The following is a 24,680-nucleotide window of genomic DNA, read 5'->3' as shown; positions in this document are numbered from 1 at the left end:
TGTTTAGTGTGTATTGTGTATATCCTGCAACAAGCTAATGAACGAAAGTCAACGGTTTGGCGGCACAGTTTGCAGTTTCGCCGTGGCGGGGAGGTCGTTCACACTTTTGTTGTGGTAACAAGCTCTTGACGATTAAATGAGCTGAGCATAATTTGAAAATACTTACTAGCCTAGAAATTTCCATGACATTTCTGTGATTTCATTATTTTTCACAGGTGATAATTCCGGGTTTTTCATGGCCGTGGGAAGCAGGTAAGGCGTAAAGTCTAATTTTTCTGCATTTTATTCGACAATAATCTGCTTCTTATTGAATATTTACTCCGAACACACCCTTCTGTAGAGTGCAATGGTTCACAAAATGATATGCGTTAGGTTAGCGGTGCCCTCTGCTGCTAGTATAGAGGAGTTGCACTTTCAATGTGTTGAATAAAAGAAAAATCCTCTTTATATTTACACGTTGTATTTTCTCTACAGTAAAAACCGATGACACGCTTTTATACCCGACCACAAGCAATCTTTATGCAAAACCGTAATGGTTTATTACCTTTATCTGTAAAAAAAAATAAGCAAATAAAAATTGCCAGTGTGATGTGCAGCATGCAAGAGGTGAAAGTCTGCTAATGAAACTGAATCTCTGTGTGAAAAGGCTGTCGGATAAATAATGCATCGTATTCTCTCCCTTACGCAGCCTTCACAGTCGCATATGTTAGCCACAAGCAATCAATCTGAATGAACGGTTGCCAAATTACACATTGTTACAATTCCTTAGTTTTTTCCCCAACAAGATGTGGCCAGCCGTTTGTACTACACATACAAGACAGCACGAGCACCTGAGCACCTCCCCGAGTGAAGATTACACGGATTCGGGCTATGATTTGCGTTGATTGATCGGGCAAATGACCAATCAGCGTTCAGAAACTGGACAGGGTGTGACGTCATGTTTCGAATGGACCAATCATCGCAATGAATCGGAGGCAGCGTTAACTAACTACATGAACCAAGTGTTTGTCCGTCAGCGATACACCTAATCTCAGCACCAGGTCGCTGTCCACTGACACAGAGAGAGGTAAGCGATCTTCATTATCTGTGTTCACATCTTTCACTTCTGTTTTCAACGTAATATTCGAGTATATTCGCTTAATTTCCTCAAAACGAGACGTTTGGGCACATGCGCTGCTTTTTAAAAAAAACTACTTTGCCCACCCTGCTCATATGGACCGGACCGTGACCAGCACTGTCCATAATTGTTGCTGTGGAAAAAAAGAAAGAAAGAAAGCAAGAAGGGAAACAATAGTACAGTAAATGACATACAATTGTGTTTTATGTCCTTTTTGAGAGTGTTCCTGTTGAAATACATTTACAGAGATTTTTCGGTTACAAAGCTGCAAAGGCAGTAGTAGGCTATATTCTGATTATTTATGGTGCTGTAACTTTTCTGAAGGTGATTTGGCAGAACTTTAGGTGAACTGTGATTGAGGGGATGCACCAGATGCTCTGTTAGTGCTGATAAAGGTCTGCTAATGCATTTCAGAGCCTCATCACAGATTTCATTATGATTTTGAGCATCTGAGCAGACAGTGCTGCGCAGATTAGACACAGTGAGAAATGAGATACATAATCAGCTTTCTCTTGCCAAGATGTGTAGACAAGCAGGACTAATGGCCAGCGCTTCTTGAGACAGGTAAAATTGGACATGCAGCCATGCAGATCATCACAGATATTCACTTGACATGTTGGCTTGTGGAACAAGTTATGAGACCTCATGCACGATTCATGTTAGAATAGTTAGCATGTCTATTTACGTTTGTTTTTTGGCATTGGCTGTGTAAATTGGTAGTTCTGTTGAGTCACTTTATTTTAAGGTAGGAAAGTGTGCCATCTTTTTATATCATAGGAGAACTGCTTGATGCAATCACAGTCAGATTCAGCAGAGTGTTTATACTGTCCCTGGGGAATCTTATATCCTAGTCTCGATGGGGTGTTTAGCAGAAAAGATTTACAGATTAAGTAATTGAAGACGTGGCACATGTAGTTAGGGTGATGAGTATTTGATTGTAAAGAGGAAATGGGGAAGACGGTGTTATTCAGAGTTTAAAAACTATACATACTGCTGAGTGAAGATCCTCATAACTAGGAAAAGATTAGATATGCAGAATGCCCAATGTTTCTTTCGTTGTCAATCTTTTTATCCTCTTTAGGCCCCATGTAGAGAGAGACTAGGATTGTGTGCCAGTACTTAATGTAATAAATTTCTCATAGCAGTAGCATGACACTAGTTCAGTTTTGCATTGTTAAATCCAGTAAAACAGAAATTATGATATAATATTGAGAGTACTGTAAAATGGTTAGGGTCAATACAGTACATAATTTTTATGAATAAAAAGTAAATCAATTGTAATAATGGTCAGGATACATAAGACAAACAGCTGCAAAACAGTAACATTTGCATACTCTATTTTTTTATTTTTTTTCAACGTTGCAAATGTAATAATGTAATATGATCAATTTCTTCATGTATTATACATTTATTGATTTATTTACCTTCTAAATGTAAGTGTTTTCATTTCTATAAAGTTTACTCGTCAGAAATGAGCTTCAGCTGCATTCAGCACATATTGCTGTTTTATGAAAAGCTTTGGTGCTTTTGTTTTGGTGCTGCAGACAATGAGAGACATGGCTGCTATTCTCTTCTATCTTTTTCATGATCGGGTAGCGGGGTTATAGGGCCTTTTGATGTTATTTTCTGCTAAAACACTCAATAGCAAAAAAAAAAAAAAAAGCGTAAACACCTGTTTGGTGCTATGTCTGATATATGAGAATATTGCTGGTAATATTTTAAAGATAGTAGTAAATAAATATGCAATTAATCGCCTTAAAGTGAAAATCTCAAGTCTCAAAATATATGCAACAATTGCAGGGACTCTCATTAGCTACATAAATCTGCAACCTTTTGAATGCTTTTTGAACTAGAACATACACTAATTATAAAAAAATAAAAATAAATTCACATAAATGTGAAGCTGTCACATAAATTTGGAGATGTCAAATTTTCACTTTGTTAAAGGTGATTGTTGCACATTTATTTTAGTAACAGACAAATACTTGCAAGAACAATGTTTGAGGTTAAAAAAAAAAAAACATATTGTTGGAGCCCCAAGATGTAGCCAAGATATAACACATATTTTATGCAAAATATTTAAAATAATTTGTTCAATATATTAAATACATTTTGGGACCTTTTTGTATATTTATTTTCATCATATCATATACTTTTTAACTCAGTATGCAACATTAAATTTCCATATATGAAGAATTTTGTCATATGTAGAAAGTTAAATAAAAATGTAAACATATTTGAAACCTTTCATTCTAACAAATGGATCCAAAGCTGCGGCGATAGTGACAATCTCTAACCTGCAGACATGGTTTTTGAATTCTTTGTTTTACACACGCACAATAATAGCTTAGACATTGTGGTCTATTCATAGATTTATATGGAGGGTAGGATAATGGATGTATCTGTGTCAGTCTTGCATTGAATTAATGGCTATCTGTGGCATGCAATGTGATTTCTGTGGTCACAGTATTGTCCCAATATCATAGAAAGCAAATTCTTCAGAGAACAGGCTCCAGTGCTTTATTTAAAAAAACAAAACAATGTTTGCTTCATTTATGCAGTAGTCTGTTTGTTCAATTCCAGTTCTTGCATGTGCCCTGATCTCTTTGGATTTGTGCTCTGGCAGAAGTAAGCAAGGATAAGCATGTAGGTATTCCTACGTTCGTGATGAAAGAGAGGTACTTACCGAGCTATCTAAATTATGCAAATGTTATTACAGATCTCATTTCAGTGCTATTTGTATGGAAATACACTGTCTGGGAAAGAAATTGCCATGAGGCAATTTTCTCAAGGACTTTACTTTTGTGTGGTATGATGTCAGAAATTTTATCTAGAAGATTCTTTTTTGTATTTTTTAAAATGCTTGTAATGTTTTAAATGTTTTTCACTGTAGATGAATGGGCCATGTGTGTCTCACGGAAGCGTGCGAGTTGACGTGACAAGCTTATGTAGGTGGTGTAGGAACAAACGTAGGCTGTACGTCGATACGGTGCATGTGTTACCCAGGTGTAGGATGTTTGATTCTGGCCGGCACTCTCGCCCTCTCCAGCAGAGCTCCTGCCACTTCATCTCAACCGCCTCTTGGAGTTAAAGTCTTCATCACCAAGGAAACGGTTTCATGATTGGCCTATCTCTCTCTCTCCCTCTGTGTGTTTTGCTCTGTCTGCATTTCACTCACGCTCTCCCCCGCAGCCCAGCCGAAGGGGTAGGAGGTGTTGAGGGGGTGACATCGCTAACAGAGCCAAACTTCTGCTGATCACGATCTCTGTGGCATTTGGAGGCCTGAGGTCAGAGTCATAGACGAACACACAAACACATTTCTCAAAGATCACCCATTATTTGATCTCCTGTCTTTCAGACATCTCATTGTTGCTGCCTTCACATGCTATCTGAATTATCATAGTTTCCATGTCAGAAATTGGACTTGTAATGAACGGCCTCTAAAGTCATATTTATGACTGGGAAGCTTTGGCAGTCTATAAACTTTAAACTTGGCAGAGTGAAGAACGATTGCTGTAGTATTTTAATTTATTTTTTACCACAACAGCTACATTTCCTTGTCTTGACCTTAAAGGGGTAGTTCATCCAAAATTTACTCATCCTCAGTCCATCCTAGGTGTATATTATGACTTTCTTCTTTCAGACGAAAACAATCTGAGTTATATTAATAAATGTACTGACTCTTCCAAACTTAATAATGGCAGTTAATGGGGGTCGAGATTTTGAAGCCCAAAAAAATGCATCCATCCATCATAAAAAGTGATCCAAACATTTCCAAGGGGTTAATAAATGCCTTCTGATGCATTTGTGTAAGAAAAAATATCCATATTCACGAGAGAGTGGCATTCCAGTGGATGACGAAGGACATAGACATAGCGTAAGCTCCGGTGAAAATATTCTAGTCTCGCGAGAACCAAGTTTTGTGTACAGCAAAGGAAAACCAGTCTCTTCTTGGCTTATATCGACTTTTTTTTTCTACAAATCCTGGATTATTTTACAATTTTGTACTTCTATTTTGTGACCGGTGTTTTGTTTTTCTCCCTCCTCTAAACTTCTGCATTGGTCACCATACTTTTTTAATATAACTCCGATTGTATTCGTCTAAAAGAAGGAAGTCATATACACCTAGGATAGCTTGAGGGTGAGTAAATCATGGTGTTATTTTCATTTTTGGGTGAACTAACCCTTTAAAGGCTTGCATATTTACACATAAAGCAATACATACTGTTTTATACACAGCATAAATAACATGTGTTTGATTCCAGAAATCTAAATAGCGCAGTGAAAGTATAGAGTGTATGTATGTTTGACCACAGACAGGAAGCTATACATTTACGACAAAGCACTTGAACTTGTAATTACGACTTCAGAAGTGGGAAGACATGAAGGCAAAATATGTCTGCCTGTCAAAACAAGCCACTTAGGAGAGGCCATTTTGACATTTGCATTTTGGTTTAAATGGAAGCCCTTTAAAATAGTTTAAATTGGGCTTATTTTTTATGTCATTTGGAACAAAATGCCCTGCTGTGTGTGCAGTGTGGGCTGTGTGAGTTTGTGCGTGTGTTACGTGTACGTGTCATGCTGGACAGTTTAGAGGAGCGTGTTAATCATGACGAGAAAAATAATAAACACCTTCAAGAAGGCTGCACAGGGGTGAGATGAGGTTCATGGTTGTGCGTATGTCGGGGAGGGGGTAAGTGAGGGAGTTTAAATGAAGGGATCTTGCTGTTGCCTGGCTACCGGCGGGAGCTGTTCCGTCGCTCTCGTCTCCAGCCACCTCTCCCACACGAGCAGCCTGCACCAGTCAATGAGCATGTTCTCTTTCTCTCTTCCTCTACCCCCATTTCTACTTACACATGCACTCGCGCAGTGGGCAACAGTCGCACACAGACTATTGAAGCAGCTCTTTTTCTTGTAGTCGCTAACGCAGAGTCCCATTCAGCTTTGCTTCTGTGAAGGCGAGAGGATAGCAGACATGGAAAGCCTGTGCTGGTTCAGCAGATATCACAATGAACCAAAGGTAGGAGCTGTGTGGCGGTCTTTTAGCCATCTGGCGTAGCTTTATCCCTTCAAATGTAAAGAAGAGAGAAGGAGATGACACAGAGACAGTGATGAGGGTTGTTTTCACCAGTGTCACCCTAAGCGGCCGCTCTCACAAGACGTGCACTTGCGTACGAAAACAGCTAGACGCAGCTCAAGAGGAATGGAACAGAATGCAGGTGTCTTGAGACATGCATGTGAAAGTTGAACACGAATGGGCCCAAATGGAGCTTAGGAGCAACAGAGTGAGGTCTGGTATTATTAGGTCTGATGATTTCACACAATTACAAATCATTTTGTTGTTGTTTTTTTAGCTTACTGTGAGCTGCTATTTAAATATTACAGTCAGATTTATGTTAAAGTTGCTATGTAATGGTAGTAGTGACAGATATTTTCCTCTTGATTGTGATACAATCTGAGTGAAATGGATTATCCAAACAGAAAAAAAAAAAAGTAGGGTAGGGACTTGGTTCTATTCGTTGGTTGTTGATTGGATGGAGGTTGTAGTCAATTGGTTGTATTTGAAGGACTAAATGACTGGAGAAGTCCAGCATGCATCACCAGAAGATCGAGTTATTTGAACATAGGGATGTATTCTTTGCTAAATTAATCTCATTATAAAGGCCAGGTGATGCTCTTAAATGCCCAGATGAATTGCTTTAATATATAACATCAGTGAAATTATAAAGCTGGCACAGAGGCATACATAATTACAATGCAAAGTAGGATAAAAGTATGTGAGAATGTTGTTGCTACAGCTCCAGCTCTCTAATACCTCAGTGTACAAATGTCTTGCTTCATTTTGTTCACTCTTTGCTGATATAGCCTAGTGCACTCAACTGTCATGCACTATATAGGGAATGAGTGAACAAGTGAGTGATTTCGGACAGAGCAACAGAGTCAAAAACGAGGGTTGATTCCTGTGCTGGAGTCAACCCTGACCCTGACTCTAGGGCTTTTCAGAATAGGGGAATCAACTATTTTGGAGTCACTAACTTTAATGTCTGTTTTCGCAACCCCACACTTGTGTTTTTTATTTGATTGCTGAGACCAATGGGCATGTCACAGATCTTCATTGTTGTTACTGGCATCTCTTCGTCCAGGTAAAGATGTCTCAGGTGAAGCAGGTTGGCCTGTTGGCTGCTGGATGCCAGCCCTGGAACAAAGACGTGTGTGCTGCCAGTGGGGACAGGTTTGCGTATTGTGCCACACTTGCCATATATGTGTACCAAGTAAGTGCAAACAAATGTGAACTGAGGTAAAACATAGACTGTTAATGAAGAAAATGTCTCTTTCTTCACCCAAAAATTTAAATTCTGTCTTCATTTACTCACCCTCATGTCGTTCCAAAACCCATAAGACTTTTGTTCATCTTCAAAACACAAATTAAACTAAGGCTTTAAGAACATTTAAAAAAAAAATCAATGGAATGGATTTTTAATGGATGGACAGAAATCTTTCAGGTTTCATTAAAAATGTTCATATTTGAATTTTCATTTTTGGGTGAACCCTTTAAAAACCTAGAAATATAGTCTAATGTGACTTAAATTTTGAATTCAGGTTTGAAGTTTTTTTATTTTTATTTATTTTTTTGCACTGATTAAAGTCTGTCTTTCTAGCTTGATCACAGATATAATGAGTTTAAGCTGCGAGCAATCATGTCTGAACACAAGAAGACAATCACAGCTATATCATGGTGTCCACACAACCCTGAAGTGTTTGCCAGTGCTAGCGCTGATAACCTGCTCATCATCTGGAACGTAGCTGAGCAAAAGGCAGTTACACGGCTTGACAACACCAAAGGTACCTGTTCCAACACACCCATTACCCGTTACAGTAATATCTAAAGAAATGCACACCACCTCGAGACGCATATTCCACCTGACAGCATGTGTCCTCCAAGACATCACTCAAAATAACTGTTTCTGTTTGTGATTGATTTATGTGAGGTCTTAAACTTGCCTGAACGGGTGATTTTCAGGTATTCCAGCTTCTCTAAGCTGGTGCTGGAATGCAGGTGACAGCGTTGCGTTTGTATCCCACCGGGGTCCTTTGTATATATGGACCATCTCTGGGCCAGACTCAGGAGTCACAGTGCACAAGGAGGCTCACAGTTTCCTCTCGGATATCTGCCTATTCCGCTGGCATCCACTGAAGAAGGGAAAAGTAGTATTTGGACACACTGATGGCAGTCTGTCCATCTTTCAGCCAGGTAGCATGACTGCTCATGTTGGTTAATATTTTTTGTTAATACTAAAAACATGTCCAACATTCCAAACCTTTATCCATTTCTTTCTTCTACGGAACACAGACAAAGATATTTAGAAGAATGTTAGCCAAAATTTTTAACAAAACACATGCCTGTGAACATGCCTACTTCAAATATATAGAATAGACAATGAAAAATAGTATATGAGGAAAATAGTATGTTTCGAATTCATAGAGATTCAAAAATGTGCATCCACTGGACACTTTACTATACCATGAGGACACGGCAGTGAAATGACACGCTGTAGGTCACATGACAGTGACAGCACATTGGATATAGTATTACATTTATTCTATATAGAACATACTTTTTTGTGGTCAAAAAGTAAGTTTCAAACTATGCAATTTCAGAGGCAGCCACAGTGATAGAAAGAAAGTCATACAGGTTTGGACTAACATGAGGATGAGTAAATGGACAGAATCTTCATTTTTGGCTGAATCTGTTCAAAACAAAATACTAAAATCTAACATGACATCAACATACCGCAGATTGCCCAACACTAACATGCACAATAACTTGAAATTCTTTAATTATATTATTTTAGGCTCAAAGAATCAGAAGCATGTACTGCGTCCCGAGTCGTTAGAAGGCACAGATGAAGAGGACCCCGTCACAGCTCTAGAGTGGGACCCTCTCAGCACAGACTACCTGCTGGTGGCCAACATGCACAATGGCATCAGACTGCTGGACTCTGAATCTCTTTCCTGCATCACAACCTTTAGTTTCCCCAGTGCTGCTGCCTCTGTGCAATGCCTGGCCTGGGTGCCCAGTGCCCCTGGCATGTTTATCACAGGGGGTAAGATAAATGCTCACAGAAGGGCTAGTGGGAAATAGTAGTTTTTAGCTTAACAGGCCAGCTTTGATCTGATTTTAGAACTCTCATTTAATTATTAATTGCATTTACATTTTAACGTAAAACAGAAGGGGAGTAGTTTGAAATGGAAGACTTAATACTATATAAAAAAAAAATTCTTATATTATATTGAATTCTCAAGATTCTCAAGTTGGCGTGCTGAGAATATGGAACGTATCAAGAGCGACACCTCTGGATAACTTCAAACTGAAGAAAACCGGCTTCCATGCACTTCATGTTTTAAATTCCCCACCAGCAAAGAAATGTAAGTGTTTTCAAGTTTACCATTTATCACTTCTGTATACTGTGTTTGAGTACCTCATCACAATATCTATGTTTACATGCACCTTCTTAATGACCCTTACCAAAAAGTAGTATACTTCAAGTTTATTTTATTAAGTATACTTAAGTAAAGTTCAAGTATATTTTTAAGTATACTGTATGTAGTAAGTATACAAATATCAGTGTACTAGCAGAATACTTGTAAGTGTACTATTTCAATACTCCTTGGGACTAAATTGGCCCACTTTCTAGTATATAAAAGTACACTTTTAAGTATACTTTAAGTATAACAATAGTAAACTTTGAGTACACAACTAGTTTACACCAATGTTTTTAGCTTGTACTGCAACTATACTAAAAGTGAACTTATAGGCATACTGATAGTTTACTAATTAAATGTGTGTAGTAGCATTTTTAGTACACTTTGAAGTATAGTCTAAGTAAACTACTAGTTTTGTAATTTGATTCTGCAAGTATACTCGTACGTTTTCTTTAAGTGAACTTTACATCATACTTTAAGTATACTACTATGTCCTTGTTTAGGTATTAATTTGTATATATTTTGTAAATAAATATCTGAACATACAAAACATCAAAAGAAAGAACGGGGTATCTGCTTGTAAACAAAAACATTTTATTCTAGCTTCATGTATTCTTTTTTAAACACTTGAATGTGGGTAAGTTTCATAAAATAAACAACATTTTGAACAAAAAACTGAAAAAAAGACTATGAGTTGGATTCAGAATGATAATCAAAATGTAGATGGAGTCGATCAACACCCCAAAGCTTGACAGTCATTATTACCTCTTATTGGTCGACATTTTATTCCATAATGTTACACAGTTTTGATGCTGTTACATGTCTGATGATCGTATTAGATTATACTGTATGTGGAAGCATCGGTTGTTTCGGTTTCTTCTTCACTTGTGTTTTTTTGGAAATTCTGTACAGAAGATGTGTATTAGCGCCCCCTACCATATAACAATGAAAACACGGATTCTAGGGGCAAAGTATAGCTCAAATATATTTAGACTTTTTCTAAGTATAAGTCAAGTATACTTAAATGTAATTTTAAGTATATTTCTTAGAAGTATATAAAGCCCATTTCTGAGAAGTACATAAAAAGTACACTAAAAGTATACTTTCCTATTTATAAGTTTAAAAGAAGTGTACTAATAGCACACTTGAATAAACATCTTTTTCATAAGGGGAATTATAATGAGATTAAAAAAAATGCTTCGATCAAATTTATGCAATTACGCTCATAATCACAGTAACCATAATCATAGTAAAATATGTGGTTTATACAGATTTTAATCACAATAAACAGGTATGAAAACATTTATTTTCGATTTGACCAAAGAGCACGTTCTTGTACACGTATGGATTGTGTTGTTCACATAAATCCATAAATGAACTCAATGTTGGAGTTTGAGAAGTTTACACTGGTATTGCTATTGCTATCACATTTAATCTTCATCATGACGCCAAATAATCATTCAATACGTCCATATAAATGTGTTTTGCATTTGACTTAAGCAGGTTAAAACAGTGGCCAGTAACACACCTACGTATGCGAGTTTATCAAAATAACCACATTTCTTAGCAATTAATCAGAATAATGAAAATCGCATGTAAACGGGAGTGAAGAGGTTTGCTTATGTCATTTAAACTCCTTAATGCGATTAAGTCCTTACTCTGATTATTTGAAATAAGCAGATTGTTGCTGCACATGTAAACATAGTCAGTGTTGTCATCTCTCTTTTAGCCTTTAGCACGAATTCCCCTTCCAAGAATCACTACACCTCCTCCACTAGTGAGGCTGTGCCTCCACCTACTCTTTCACAGAACCAGGCCTTCTCCCTCCCACCCGGCCACGCTGTCTGCTGTTTCATGGATGGGGGGGTTGGATTGTATGATATGGGCACCAAAAAGTGGGACTTCCTGCGGGATCTGGTAGGAAAAGTGACATGTTGTTACCTGTCGGTTAACATATATTGAAAAACCTTGAAATGACTATTACCGTTTTTACATTTAATATCATGAAAGTACCCTACACTACACAAAAACATGGATTTTTTTAGGTTACATTGTAATTAAAAAGTGAATACGTTGATGCAAGCACCTAAAGCTTAAAATTATGTTTTTATATTAGTCATCTTGCTGTTGAAGAGGTATCCTTCAGTCCTAGTGATTTTAAAGGTCACCTGATCAATTCAGCAAGTGTACATGTTATTTTCTCAACAAACAGCTCTTTTAGTTGCCTTTATTGTTATTAATGACAAAGAAAATGCAACAAAACCTTTTCACCCCATGGTTAGGTAAGGAATAATTCACCACTGAATTGTCATAAATTAATGCACACCTGAGGTGATAATGCGCCCACAACACAAAGCAAAATGTGCAGACCTCGGGTGTGCATTCATTTTCTGAAGTGGTCCTGCATTCATTTTCAAAAAGTCATCAGTCTGAACTCAATTGTTTTGTTTATAGCACTAATACCACATGTACTGATGGATATTTCAGGACATGTGCAGAACTACTTCCTTGCGCCACTGATTAAGCATCCTGTGTCTGACTTACATTTTAACTGTCACATACAGAACATGACCACATATTTTTACTGTATTTCAATTCAGTTTCAAGTTTGTCAGCGAATCAGAATAATAATCAGAAGTGTTAATTTAGTATTATTTATATCCTATTATATTAATTATCTTTTTTATTTTATCAATTAGCTTTTATTTTTATATTTTCAGATTTCATTTCCATTTAGCTTTCATTTAGTTTTATTTCAGTTTTAGTTTTAGAAATGTACCTCAACTTAAATTAATTTTATTTCAACAACATTTCTAATTTTCAACATTTCTAGTTTTTCATCTAATATTTATATTTAATTTCAGCTTCATTTCAGTTAATGAACTCAATTTTTAAAGAGTTTAGTTTTAGCTAACAAAAATAACACTGTCAAGAATTCCATCATAATGATTATACAATTATAATACAAACATGTAAGGTTTTATGATTTAATGACATTCTTTTTCTCACAGGGTCATGTTGAAACTATCTTCGACTGCAAATTCAAGCCAGATGATCCAAACCTTCTAGCTACAGCTTCATTTGATGGGACGATAAAAGTCTGGGATATAAACACATTAACTGCTGTGTACACGTCTCCGGGCAATGAGGGAGTGGTTTATTCTCTATCATGGGCCCCTGGTAAGAATGATACACAATATTACAGACCATGTTATCACTGAAGTTTCAGACAGGTTTTGTTTTTGTGGTTATTCATGCTAGTACTTTTCTTCATTTTTGTTTTTCACTGTAACCTGAAGGAGATTTGAACTGCATAGCAGGAGCCACATCAAGGAATGGCGCCTTCATTTGGGATGTGAAAAAGGGAAAAATGATCACAAGATTTAATGAGGCAAGCACTGAACAGTTTTATTGATTTTGATTCATCCAGAATTCTCACAGTTACTAATTATTCAGAATGGATAACTTAAATTAGATTTTAAGAGATTTTATATAAATTAGATTTTATTTAAATTTCTATTGTTGTTTTAATTTTGATTGAACAATCTTCAAAGTTAGCATGGGTCTTTATTTTGACTGCAATTGTGTTGCAGCATGGGAAGAATGGTATTTTTTGTGTTGCTTGGAGCCATAAAGATTCCAAAAGAATAGCCACATGCAGTGGAGATGGATTTTGGTGAGTCTGTTTACATTTTGAATAACATTTTCACAAGTTTCCACTTAGTTCGTAAATGCTATGAAGTCATATTATCCTCACTGACATGACATTATGACTTTTTATTTGATTTCAGCATAATTCGAACCCTTGATGGCAAAGTGTTGCACAAATATAAACATCCAGCAGCAGTGTTTGGCTGTGACTGGAGTCAAAATAACAAGTATGTGTATTAACCAGATAAATAAACAGATGTCAGAACTTTTTACCAGTATTATTTTCTCTTGTTATCACAATTATAATAAACTGTGTGTCTGTCTGTCTCTCTCTCACTCTCTCTCTCTCTCTCTCTCACACTCACACAGAGATATGATTGCCACTGGCTGTGAAGACAAGAATGTTCGAGTCTATTACTTGGCCACCAGTTCAGACCAGCCACTAAAAGTCTTTACAGGCCACACGGCCAAAGTATTCCATGTGCGTTGGTCACCTCTCAGAGAGGGCATACTGTGCAGCGGCTCAGATGATGGGTAATCATTCAATTAAATCTTCATTTGCACTCCTAATATAGGCTACACTACACACAATGTCAGTACTTTTTTTTAAAAGAAAATAATTATTTTATTAAGCAAATTGATCAAAAGTAACAGTAAGAATTTTACAAAAACAATCTTTTTTAAATAAATTCTGTTATTTTCATATTTTCCACAAAAATATTAAGCACAACCATTTTCAACTTTTTGAGCAGCAAATCGGCCTATTACAATGATTTCTGAAGGATCATGTGACAACTGGAGTAATATCTGCTGAGCTTTGACATCGCTTTAATAAATCACATTAAAATGTATTAAAAAATTTAAAATAATTATTTTTAATGGTAATATTTTACAATCTTACTGTTTATATTTTTGATCTAATAAATGCAGCATTGCTGAAGATTAGAGATTTCTTTCAAAAACAGTATTGTACATGGTTTCAATAGCATTAAAAATTATAATTCTCAAATTTTATTTGTATTTAATTTCATAGACATTTGTCAAATAAAAAAAAAACTTGTTATAAAAAAGAATAGTATAATTAAATAAAATATAATAAAAAAATAAATAAAAATGATTTACAGTTTTCGCTGAAATTTGAAAAAAAAAAAAAAAGAAAATATTTTATTTTTCCTTATGCACCTTATATGTAAATTTTAATTATAATAAATCCTGGTATTTCACAATTTAATGTGGGGTGCAATAAATTACACCTATATAATTAGCCTATGAATTGAGCTGACATGCAAATCATCCTATTTATATCATCCAGCTATTAGAAACTTGAAATAAATTAATGATGGATGCCTGTGAATAGGGCATTTCTGCAATGGCACTGGTAACTGAGAATGTGTATGTGATGTTACATTCACATCACTGTCATTGTTCAAAACAACATAAACCAAAAACTCCTGAGAGCACCTTAAACTTCCTAAACAATGCATTTCTGTGTGCATGTCGACTAGGACTGTTCGTATCTGGGATTACACCCAAGATGCCTGCATTAACGTGCTGAGTGGCCATACCGCTCCAGTGCGGGGTCTCATGTGGAACACAGAGGTGCCATACCTTTTGACCTCAGGGAGCTGGGACTACACCATCCGCGTCTGGGACACCAGAGACGGCACCTGTCTAGACACTGTGTATGACCATGGAGCTGATGTCTATGGTAGGGTATTAAATATGCTGCAGACAAAATTATGATTTTATGCATTTGGCACGTAGACTATTTACTTTGTGTTCAAAAACAGGGTACAACTTCTTTGGTTTCCATGCAATTTGCCAAGAATCAGCACTATGAAAATACAAAAAATTCATGTAAAAACAGAAAATATCTATTGTAGCTTTTTAGTGTTGAGCTGTTGATTTTTGGAAAATTGGGGGGGTCAATTAGGGGTTAACGGGAGGGGGGTGGCCACAACAAATTTGTAGCAATTTTTATATAGCCTTTCCGAATCTATTTATCTATGTCTCAAAACTTTACATGCGCATTCCAGACCCTAAGTGAGAAATAGTCTCAACATTTCAAAAAGAAATCAATAGTTTAGCCACGATTTCCAGCAGTTTGAAAATCAAGTGTGGGTTAAAACTGACCCACACACAACATTGTGACAGCTAGACACAGTTGACTGATTTAAGTTATTTTAATGGAGACAGGAAAAGCAGACATTTAATAGTTAAGAGACCTAAATATGTGACAGGAACACTTATTTTTGTCCAAGGACTGTCTTTCAGTAGAATTATGCATACAGTATAGGAACACTCATCCATCATTTTGTGTCATTCCAAGGTAATAATACATTATTTATACAGCCTTGTCAACCGTATGAAATCCCCCAGGTCTGACATGTCACCCCAGCCGTCCGTTCACCATGGCTTCCTGCTCCAGAGACTCTACGGTCAGACTTTGGTCACTCACTCCTCTAATTGCTCCCTTAGTGGTCAACATCCTTACTGACCACAGCTGGGATGACATCATTGGCAACACAGGTTAAAAACATGCACATATTATATACCGTCTGTATGCGTTGGTTTTGTAAAGACATTAAAACATAGTTATTTGTTGAGTGTAGATCGTGCTATGGTCCCTGGAGCTCCTCCTCTCCTGTGTGGAAAAATTTCCAAAGATATCAAACAGGAGCTGGATAAACTCTCTAGTGACGTGCGCATGAAGAAGCTCCGATGGTTCTCCGAGTGTTTCTCAGTGAGTGAATCTCAACACAGAACTCTCACAGGCCTTTTTTTAGGAGTCTAAATAATAGGTTATTTGTTCTGTCTTTTTAGCCACCTGGTGGGAGTCATAACCTTTGGGATCTGGTTGCTGTAATCAACGGACAGGATGATAGTCTTCTTCCACAGAACTATGGACAAGGCATAATGCACATGAAACATCTGGTCCGCTTCAAAACTGTGAGTGTATAACTAGTGATGCAACGTTCTAATAATGTCACAACTGAAATGTAAAATGAAGTCCTGCAAGCTTCTGTTGAATGTTATGTTGTCAATATTTGTATAGTATTTTATATTAAGTTTTTGTCAATTTCACTGTATGTGTCTTTCCTGTAGTCTGAAGCACAAGAGCTGACTATAGTAAAGATGTCAAAGTTTGGGGGTGGTATCGGAGCGCCTAGTAAAGAGGAAAGGCTCAAGAATGCAGCAGAAATCCATATCAGACTGGGTCAAATCCAGAGATACTGTGAGCTTATGGTGGAACTGGGAGAGGTAAAGATTTAAAAGCCATTAAATGTTTAGTTTATTTGAATTTTTTTTTATTCATTACATCAATATGCTGCTTAAGTAATCTATTTAATAACATATTTGTTGATGGGTCCGGATTTAATTATGGATTAATTATATTTAATGTGTTATTTCAGTTTTTTTTTTTTTATATATAATGAATCAGTAACATGGTAAATTGAAAGCCTTACACTACCATTCAAAAGTTTGGGGTCGGTAAGATTTTTTAATGATTTTATTTTTTTTAATCTTTCAAGGCTGTCTCCCTCACAGCTCCATTATTTGATCAAGAATACAATAAAAACAGTAATATTGTGAATTTTTTTTTTTTTCTGTATCAATATATTTTAAAATGTATTTCATTCTTGTGATGGCAAAGCTTGTCATGGTTGGTTGCAGCAAGGATGAGAAAGAGCAGAATCTATGTGCAGCAATTATTTTATTAAATGCAAACTGCAAAAAGAATACCCAGGCATTGTTAGACACAAACAGAGCAACCGGTATACACAGATAAGATCAGACCATGAACAGAACAAACACATACAGTATGTACACAAAGGCAAACTAATCAATTAAACAAGACACATGTACATGAAATCAATCACACACTGAATTACCAAGGAAACAAAATCAAACACAGGAAACAAAACCGAGAAACATGCAAAACCCAACTCAAAATAAAGTCAAAAACTGATCAAATATGACAAATCTGAATTTTCATCAGTAAATACTCTAGTCTTCAGTTTCACATAAACCTAAAGAAATCGTTTCAATATGATAATTTGCTGTTTAAGAAACATTTCTTATTATCTATGTTGAAAACATTAATATTTTTATGCAAATTGTTGTACATTTTTTTTCTCAGAATTCTTTGATGAAAAGAAAGTTTGGTAACACTTTAGAATAGGGAACACTTATTAACTATTAACTACAACTTTTCCCTCAATAAATTACTAATTTGCTGCTTATTAATAGTTAGTAAGGTAGTTGTTACGTTTAGGTATTGGGTAGGATTAGGGATGTAGAATAAGGTCATGTAGAATAAGGCATTAATATGTGCTTAATTACTACTAATAAATGGCTAATATTCTATTAATATGCATGCTAATTAGCAACTAGTTAAGAGACCTTAAAATAAAGTGTTACCGAAAGTTTTTAAAAAAAAAAGCATTTCTTTGAAATATTAAGATTTTATGCAATTTAATGTGAATAAAAGCATTAATTTCTTTAAAAAAAAAAAAATCTTACTGGCCCCATTTTCTCATCTATAAAAATGGATGATCCAACACTTTTCTTTCAGAACTAATTTTTTGATGATTTTGGATATGTATGATGTTTTATGTGTTTAGTGGGAGAAGGCTCTTTCCGTGGCCCCCGGTGTCTCCATGAAATACTGGAAAAAGCTCATGCAAAGGTATCTCATACACTCCTTTGTATTTTTTAAATCAGTTGTTGTGAGTCGATTACCATTCATTAAGTGCTTATTGCAGGAGAGCAGACCAGCTTATGCAAGAAGGCAATGATGATGTCATCCCGTACTGCATCGCCACTGGTGAGGTGAAAAAGCTGGTGAATTTCTTCACCTCTAGAGGTCAGCTGAAAGAAGCTGTGCTGGTGGCTCAGGTACAGGGCACTGTTATCTTTTTACCCATTTTACAGTTGTTGGAAGACTGTGCACCTCTGTGTTGAGTGTCATGACAAATGAGTTTATGCTGTAAATGAGAACATGCTTTGTTTCATCAGGGTGCTTGTGAAGGCAATATCCATGGTCCTCAGATCACATCAATAAACCATGCTGCAAACTCAGACAATGACAACATAGAAAAATACTGCGGGTAAGTTCTACTTCATTTAAGACATAATCAAGTATTTCACCTCTTTTTTTTATTTTCTTACCCACTCTCCCCTTGTTTGTCCAGGATGTTGCACAGAGTGTGTAAAGAGCTGGCGGAGTGGTATTTCCAAGATGGCCGTGCTGTGTTGGCAGCTTGCTGTCATCTAGCTGTAGACAATGCAGAAGTAAGCTCATAATACTGAAAGATAGTATTGACCACCTGTAGCGTAACTAAACATCTAAAGAATATGATAAAGCCTATTGAGACAATTTAAGATTATTTTAAAGATACTTACACTACATTTGAAAGGTTAGGGTCAGTAATGATGTAAAAATAAATGTACTAAATGTTCTCTATTTTAATGTTCCTGCAATGGAAATGCTGAATTTTCAGCAGCCATTACTCCAGTCTCCAGTGTCACATGATCCTTCAGCAGTCGTTCTAATGGCTGATTTGCTGCTCAAGAAACATTCCTTATTATTATCAATGTTGAAAGCAGTTGTGTTGCTGTTCATAAGAACTGCATTTATTTGAAGTAGAATTTCATATTATGAAAGTAAAATTTGTTGTTACCTTTGATCACTTTAAAGCCTACTGGCTAAATAACAAAAATATTACTGACCCCAAACTTTTGAACAGTAAATTAAAGACTTTTTGTCTTTATGTGTGAGTGTTAGGTAAGGATAAAATAGTGTTTATATCTCCTTGTGTCAGCTGGCTATGGCATCTCTGATCAGAGGCAATGAGCTGGAGCTGGCAGTGTGTGGGCACAGTCCTGGGAGAATCAGCCAGTAAAGCCACCCACTACGTTCTGGAGCTCTTGGCCAGGAAATATATGACCACTGCCACCTGGTAAGAATAAAACTGATCTTTTCTTAAAGTCAAGTCTGAAAAAGGGCACCAGGTTTTTGTCACATTAAATCATATTTCCTCTGAAATAGTTTGCACCCTTTCCTCTAAATGCAACCCATCTCTTATCATCAGTCATGTACAGAAATGTTAACATGATTCTGATCAGTCACCCTTACTGCACACCTGTTACATTTGTCATTTCCATCTCTCTAGCTTTCCATCTGTGGCATACAGGTATTTTCTCTGCCCCCTTGTGTCACTCAGTTTTGATTTTGTTACATGTACATTAGGTTTATATGCTTAAATGCTTATTCTTTATAGATTATCTTTCTTAATACTATAAATCATAATTGTCTGAGTCACAATGCCCCCTCAGGTTTTCATTCAACTTTAACTACACATTTTTAATATAACTAATTGTTGACATACTTTATACCTATAGCTAGCACTTTAAAAGGAATAGTTCTCCTTCCTGTCATCATTTACTTACAAGCATGTTGTTTCTAACCTCTCTGACTTTTTTCTTTTATGGAACACAAAAAGTGGACAGCATTTTGTTGACATTTTTCAGTTTAAAATAAAAGTGCAAGAGGACAGGGACTGTTGAGCTTCAGAAGAGATGCAGAATGAAGTATTTATTGTCTTCAATGATTATCAGTGAACAATACCTTAAATTGCTCTTCACATAAACTTATCATACACTACCATTTAAAAGTTTAGGGTTGGTGGATTTTTCTATTTATTATGTCTCTTATGCTGGCCAAGGTTGTATTTATTTGATTAAAACATTAAGTAAAATCAAGTAAAAATCATTAAAAACTAAATATTATTACAATTTTAAATAACTTGCAATAAAATAAAAGACATTATTTTTTACATTTATTTTTGTCATGGCAAAGCTGAATTTTCAGAAGTCTACATTGTCATATAAACCTTCCAAAATCATTCATCCAACATTTCTTATCAAGTAACATTTTTGTAATGCAAAAGTCTGTACTGTCAATTCTGATTGGTGCATTTACATCCTTGCCAAAACTTTCAGTGTATTTATATATTCTAGTGTATGTATTCATTTTTATGATGCTTCTTGAAAGCCCTCATTTAGATTATAATATTCAATTCGTTTATAATATAATATATTGAAATATTCAAAAACCAACTTTTTGTGTTCCACAAAATGAATGGCATATCCACTTTTTCCCTGTGCTTAACTCATGTTGCATTGGGTCTTCTACTCCCCAGGGATCTTGCAGCCAGATTACTCCAGATGATCCCTGATAACGAGATCTTGTTAGCCAAACTGTGTGCCTTCTACCCTGGCAGCTCAGCCGAAATCAATGACCTGCACGAAAAGGTAGCTACTTCATTCATACTCCCCAATGTTCACCATTAACCCAGTAAAAATGATTCATGCATTGATTGTGAAAAATCAAACAAGAATGTATCGTGTTTATTATTCGAAGTGAAAATGTTAGACATTTAACTATAATGATTTATAATAATTCCTTACATTTTTTTTCAGTGTGTTCTACCGACTTTAGAGGAATGTAAAGAACTTGCTGAAAGTGCACATGCTGAGGGAGAAATCTTCCAAGTAGTAAAGTATTACCTCCTGAGCCCAGAACCAGAAAAAGCTCTTCCCATTGGGATCACATATGTCAAAGGTGAGTGTCTTAGAGACAAAGAAAATGTATCTGTGTCTAACTTATTCAACTTAATATTTCATCACAGTGCTATTTCCAGAATACGTTCATTTTACAGATTATGCATACTATGTGTAGCATACTGCTCATTTGCATTTTATCAAACTCTATTTTAAAGGTTAACTGAGCTATCGAATGTAGAAAAATTAGACACTACTTAAAAAAACATCAAAATAAAGGCAATTTAGTATGAGCAACTTTAATATTAAACAGCACGAAATTACAATGTTACAATTTTAGTGAAATGTTTGATTATGTTTTGTTGCAAAAGTGTTAAGGTTCAAGTCACCATTAGGGTAATTAGTGTTCTCTTCAGTGAAGTTTCTTATGTTGGATGTGTGAGTATATACAACTTGTGTTGGTCTACAGTATATAAGTGACTCTGTATAACTGAATTACACAAACTGAAACACAAGTTAGACAAGCTAAGAGAGTTCTCATAACTATAATGTAATGTTAATCAGCTTAACTTAATCTTAGACCCATAAGTAAATAAACATTATTAGTTTTGAATTTCTAGAACACGTTATATTAGTTTGCTGAAAGTACAGACCAACTTTAAGTTGATGCAACATTTTTTCCATAAGTTGAATATAATTTAAAAAGTCCTGAAGCTGGTTGCCTCAAGGCTGCATGGTTGCCTTTTTACAGTGTAGACCTTCTACATAAAACAATAAACAATTCATGATGTGTTCACAAGATGTGTTATCCAAAGTCACAACTGATGCATTGATGAAAAGGTCTTAATACTTCCAACAATAGATTACCGACTCTCTCCCCTCAATAGAGCTGCTGAGCTCTCCTGACTGGACGGTGGACTCTGTGTACCACATTCTAGACCTGCTGAGCTACATCAGAACAGACCGTCTTATTCTTCCAAAGTGTAGTGAGTAAGTCAGTGACCTTTCCTTAAAAACACCTGGTGGTGATGTCATTTATAGCAGCTTTCATTCTATGGTCATCTCACTCTCTCGCTCCCTCTCTGTCTTTGGCTAGAGAACGCAATGAGTTGCTTATTCTCTGTGGGTATATTGGTGCACTATTAGCCATTGGGAGACAGTATTCAAGTATTGTGCCAGCACTGTATGAATACACAAGGTACGCTAACTGTTGGATTTATATTAAGTTACTAAATTAATGGTGTAAATATGATGTAAATATCACAATTAATGTATTTCTTCCTCCCTCAGTCAGCTGCTGAAGAGGAGAGAGGTGGCTGTGCCATTGCAGATAGAGCAGCTGTCTGTAGAGTTGGAGGCCTGGAGAGCCTGCACATATTCCCTCAAGTTTGTACCACAATACATTACTCTAATTCATAATTCACAACTATTTAGTTTCAAAGTCAGTATTTCAAAGCATTGTACGCTATTCCAAACAGTATGCCAAGTAATGCTGCCTTAACAGATACCTTATTTTAGACATTTTCCAAGTGAAGATCATGGAAAATGCACTCCCAGAATCCACTGCAGTTAGGGCACTGCCCTTAACACTTATGCCATGTTGAAAATCTTTTACCTAATTTGGTGTTCTCTGTCAAAAATGGCCTGCTGATTAAATTGCTTGTAAATCTCTCATTATGCTATTGTTTCATGAAATACTGTATTGAGTCTTTTTGTCTCTACACATACACAGAGTGGCAGATGATGCACTGTACAATCCACCATCTGAGGCCCAGAAAAGGGAGTACAGCCAGCTGTTGAGTCGGATGAGTGAAGAGCCTATCAAGGGCCTAGAGGGTCCCGACTATGTCACTGGCTCCAACTTGCCCAGCCACTCTGATGTCCAGATTTCCTGCTTCACTGGCCTCAGGATACAGGTGGGTTTCTTGTGGATAATCTTGTATTAGCACTATACAAATATCACTGAACTTAAATATGCCTTTTTTCCCTGGCAGGGTCCAGCATTCTTCCTGGAAGATGGCAAATCAGCCATTTCACTAAACGATGCCCTGATGTGGGCGAAAGTAAACCCTTTCTCTCCGTTGGGGACAGGAATACGCCTCAACCCCTTCTGAGCACAAATACAACAAATGTGATCAGTATTCTTGTTGGTCTGGCTCTGGAAAGGCCACAAGGCACCCATTTTCTCTCCGAAAGCTTGATGTATGTCATAAACAAAAGAAAGTCAAATTGTGTTCAAATCAACATTATTTGAGTCTTTGCCGTTCCATGCTGTGCTTACTTCATTCAGGATTGCAGCTTATATGCAAAGAATCAGCAAAATCAAGAGTGCTGCTGTATGAACTTACATTACACAAGGAAAACAGCACAAATGCGATGATATTTCATTTATACAACAGTTCAGTAAACAAGAAATCAGTATAAAGTAATGTAAGTTATTTTGTTTCAAAAGAAGGCAAATGCATTTTGACAAGCAACAAGTGACTGATGCACTAACATAGGCAAGCAGAGGGATATGAACAATACATATCTTCTCTTCACGTACAAGAACATGTTAATTTGATGCAGGCCAATCAAATTAGAGCACCACAACTAACTGTTGTATAAAGAGAGATTTATGCTGGATACAGTAATGAATGTTACATATGAAGCAGGATATTTAATGCCTTTCTTTCTCATCTTAAAACATAAGCGGGTTCTGGGATTCGGGTTTAGGTGTCACATTCAGGTCTTAGGGTTGAGATCTGTAGCCCAAAGATTGTAATTCTAGGTGGTACTGTCATCAGATATTATGGAGTATGAGCATTTTCATCAAGCAGCCTGAATGTTTAGAAGATCTAGACATCTTTTAATTCAAGACTTACAGGGTATTCATCTGTACATTTTTTGTTTGTGTATTTGATTTCATAAGAGAGACATGCTAGTTTTGCTGCTTTGACATTGAAATGGTTCGCCTTGTCTGTTTTATATGATATATTTACTGACTAGTGAATATACACCTTATTTTAGTGGAACCAAATACTAGAAATGAAACCTCATATTGTAACAATCACTATTTAATGTTACTTCATTTAATTCAGTAACTATTATGAATGGGTATAGAGAGCGGGTCTGGGCCCAGATGTGTAATATTTATATTCATAAAGTATGGCAACACTATTTACAAAGAGTTAATAGGACATTAAGTCTTACTGTTGCATTCAAAATATGTCTAGATGAACTTAGGCAATAAGTTTGAGAAACTGCACATATAGAGTGAGGAAGCATATTTCTGCTTATACATAGCTATATGTTTGGAGTGCATTTCTGAAGTTAGGAAATAAAAGACAAAAAGTGTCATTTGTATTGGTAAAATCATCAGTTGCAATGGCCGTCATACATAGTTTTGTTTATAAAATGGTTTGGAGGAATTATTTTATGAAATTCTGGTTTTATGTTAAAGAAAATACAGATACAGAGACTATTTTCATCAAACTGCACTGTGAAATGTATTTATTTGTATATAGTTCTAGAATTTAGAATGTCTGAACTCTAAGCTCTAATGGGTGTACATAGCATATTCATATGATAATTGTTAATACACAAAGAGGACAGTTACATGTCATATATTGATCCTAAAGTAGAGTTAAAATTGGATTAAGCCAGGACGGATCCAAATTCTGCATGCTTCAAGTGTCTCATCTGTTTATTTTGTCTGATCATAAACGTGCAAGGCGAGATAGAAGAACAGGCAAGACTGTGTTAATGATAATTACCTTCTTTTTTGTGACTATGATTTGATAATTACTATTAAAAAGATGAAGTGTACAAGAAATCTCATGATTTTATTTTTGCTTATGAGTAGTGCACTACACTGAACATG

At 36.0% G+C, this 24,680-nt stretch overlaps 1 protein-coding gene across 1 annotated transcript; it reads left to right on the top strand.

Annotated features, from left to right (window-relative positions):
• Nucleotides 1–442: 442 nt before the first annotated feature.
• Nucleotides 443–24,637, top strand: wdr17 (WD repeat domain 17). Its single transcript, XM_058771873.1, is given in 31 exon segments — nucleotides 443–1,066; nucleotides 7,261–7,389; nucleotides 7,777–7,960; nucleotides 8,139–8,369; nucleotides 8,971–9,222; nucleotides 9,422–9,544; nucleotides 11,331–11,518; nucleotides 12,613–12,781; nucleotides 12,901–12,992; nucleotides 13,195–13,277; nucleotides 13,393–13,479; nucleotides 13,622–13,786; nucleotides 14,758–14,960; nucleotides 15,632–15,781; nucleotides 15,865–15,995; nucleotides 16,076–16,201; nucleotides 16,358–16,513; nucleotides 17,878–17,942; nucleotides 18,019–18,151; nucleotides 18,272–18,363; nucleotides 18,448–18,547; nucleotides 19,078–19,121; nucleotides 19,123–19,215; nucleotides 19,429–19,449; nucleotides 20,458–20,569; nucleotides 20,738–20,879; nucleotides 21,706–21,808; nucleotides 21,915–22,016; nucleotides 22,109–22,204; nucleotides 22,551–22,734; nucleotides 22,813–24,637. Coding segments are annotated over 30 exon segments (3,870 nt in total). The 5' UTR covers nucleotides 443–1,066; nucleotides 7,261–7,266; the 3' UTR covers nucleotides 22,933–24,637.
• Nucleotides 24,638–24,680: the final 43 nt, after the last annotated feature.

The sequence above is a fragment of the Onychostoma macrolepis genome, chromosome 01 (assembly GCF_012432095.1).
Source record: "Onychostoma macrolepis isolate SWU-2019 chromosome 01, ASM1243209v1, whole genome shotgun sequence".
Lineage (NCBI taxonomy): Eukaryota > Metazoa > Chordata > Actinopteri > Cypriniformes > Cyprinidae > Onychostoma > Onychostoma macrolepis.
The sequence above is the reverse complement of the archived record's forward strand: the minus strand, read 5'-3'. Positions and strand labels throughout refer to the sequence as shown.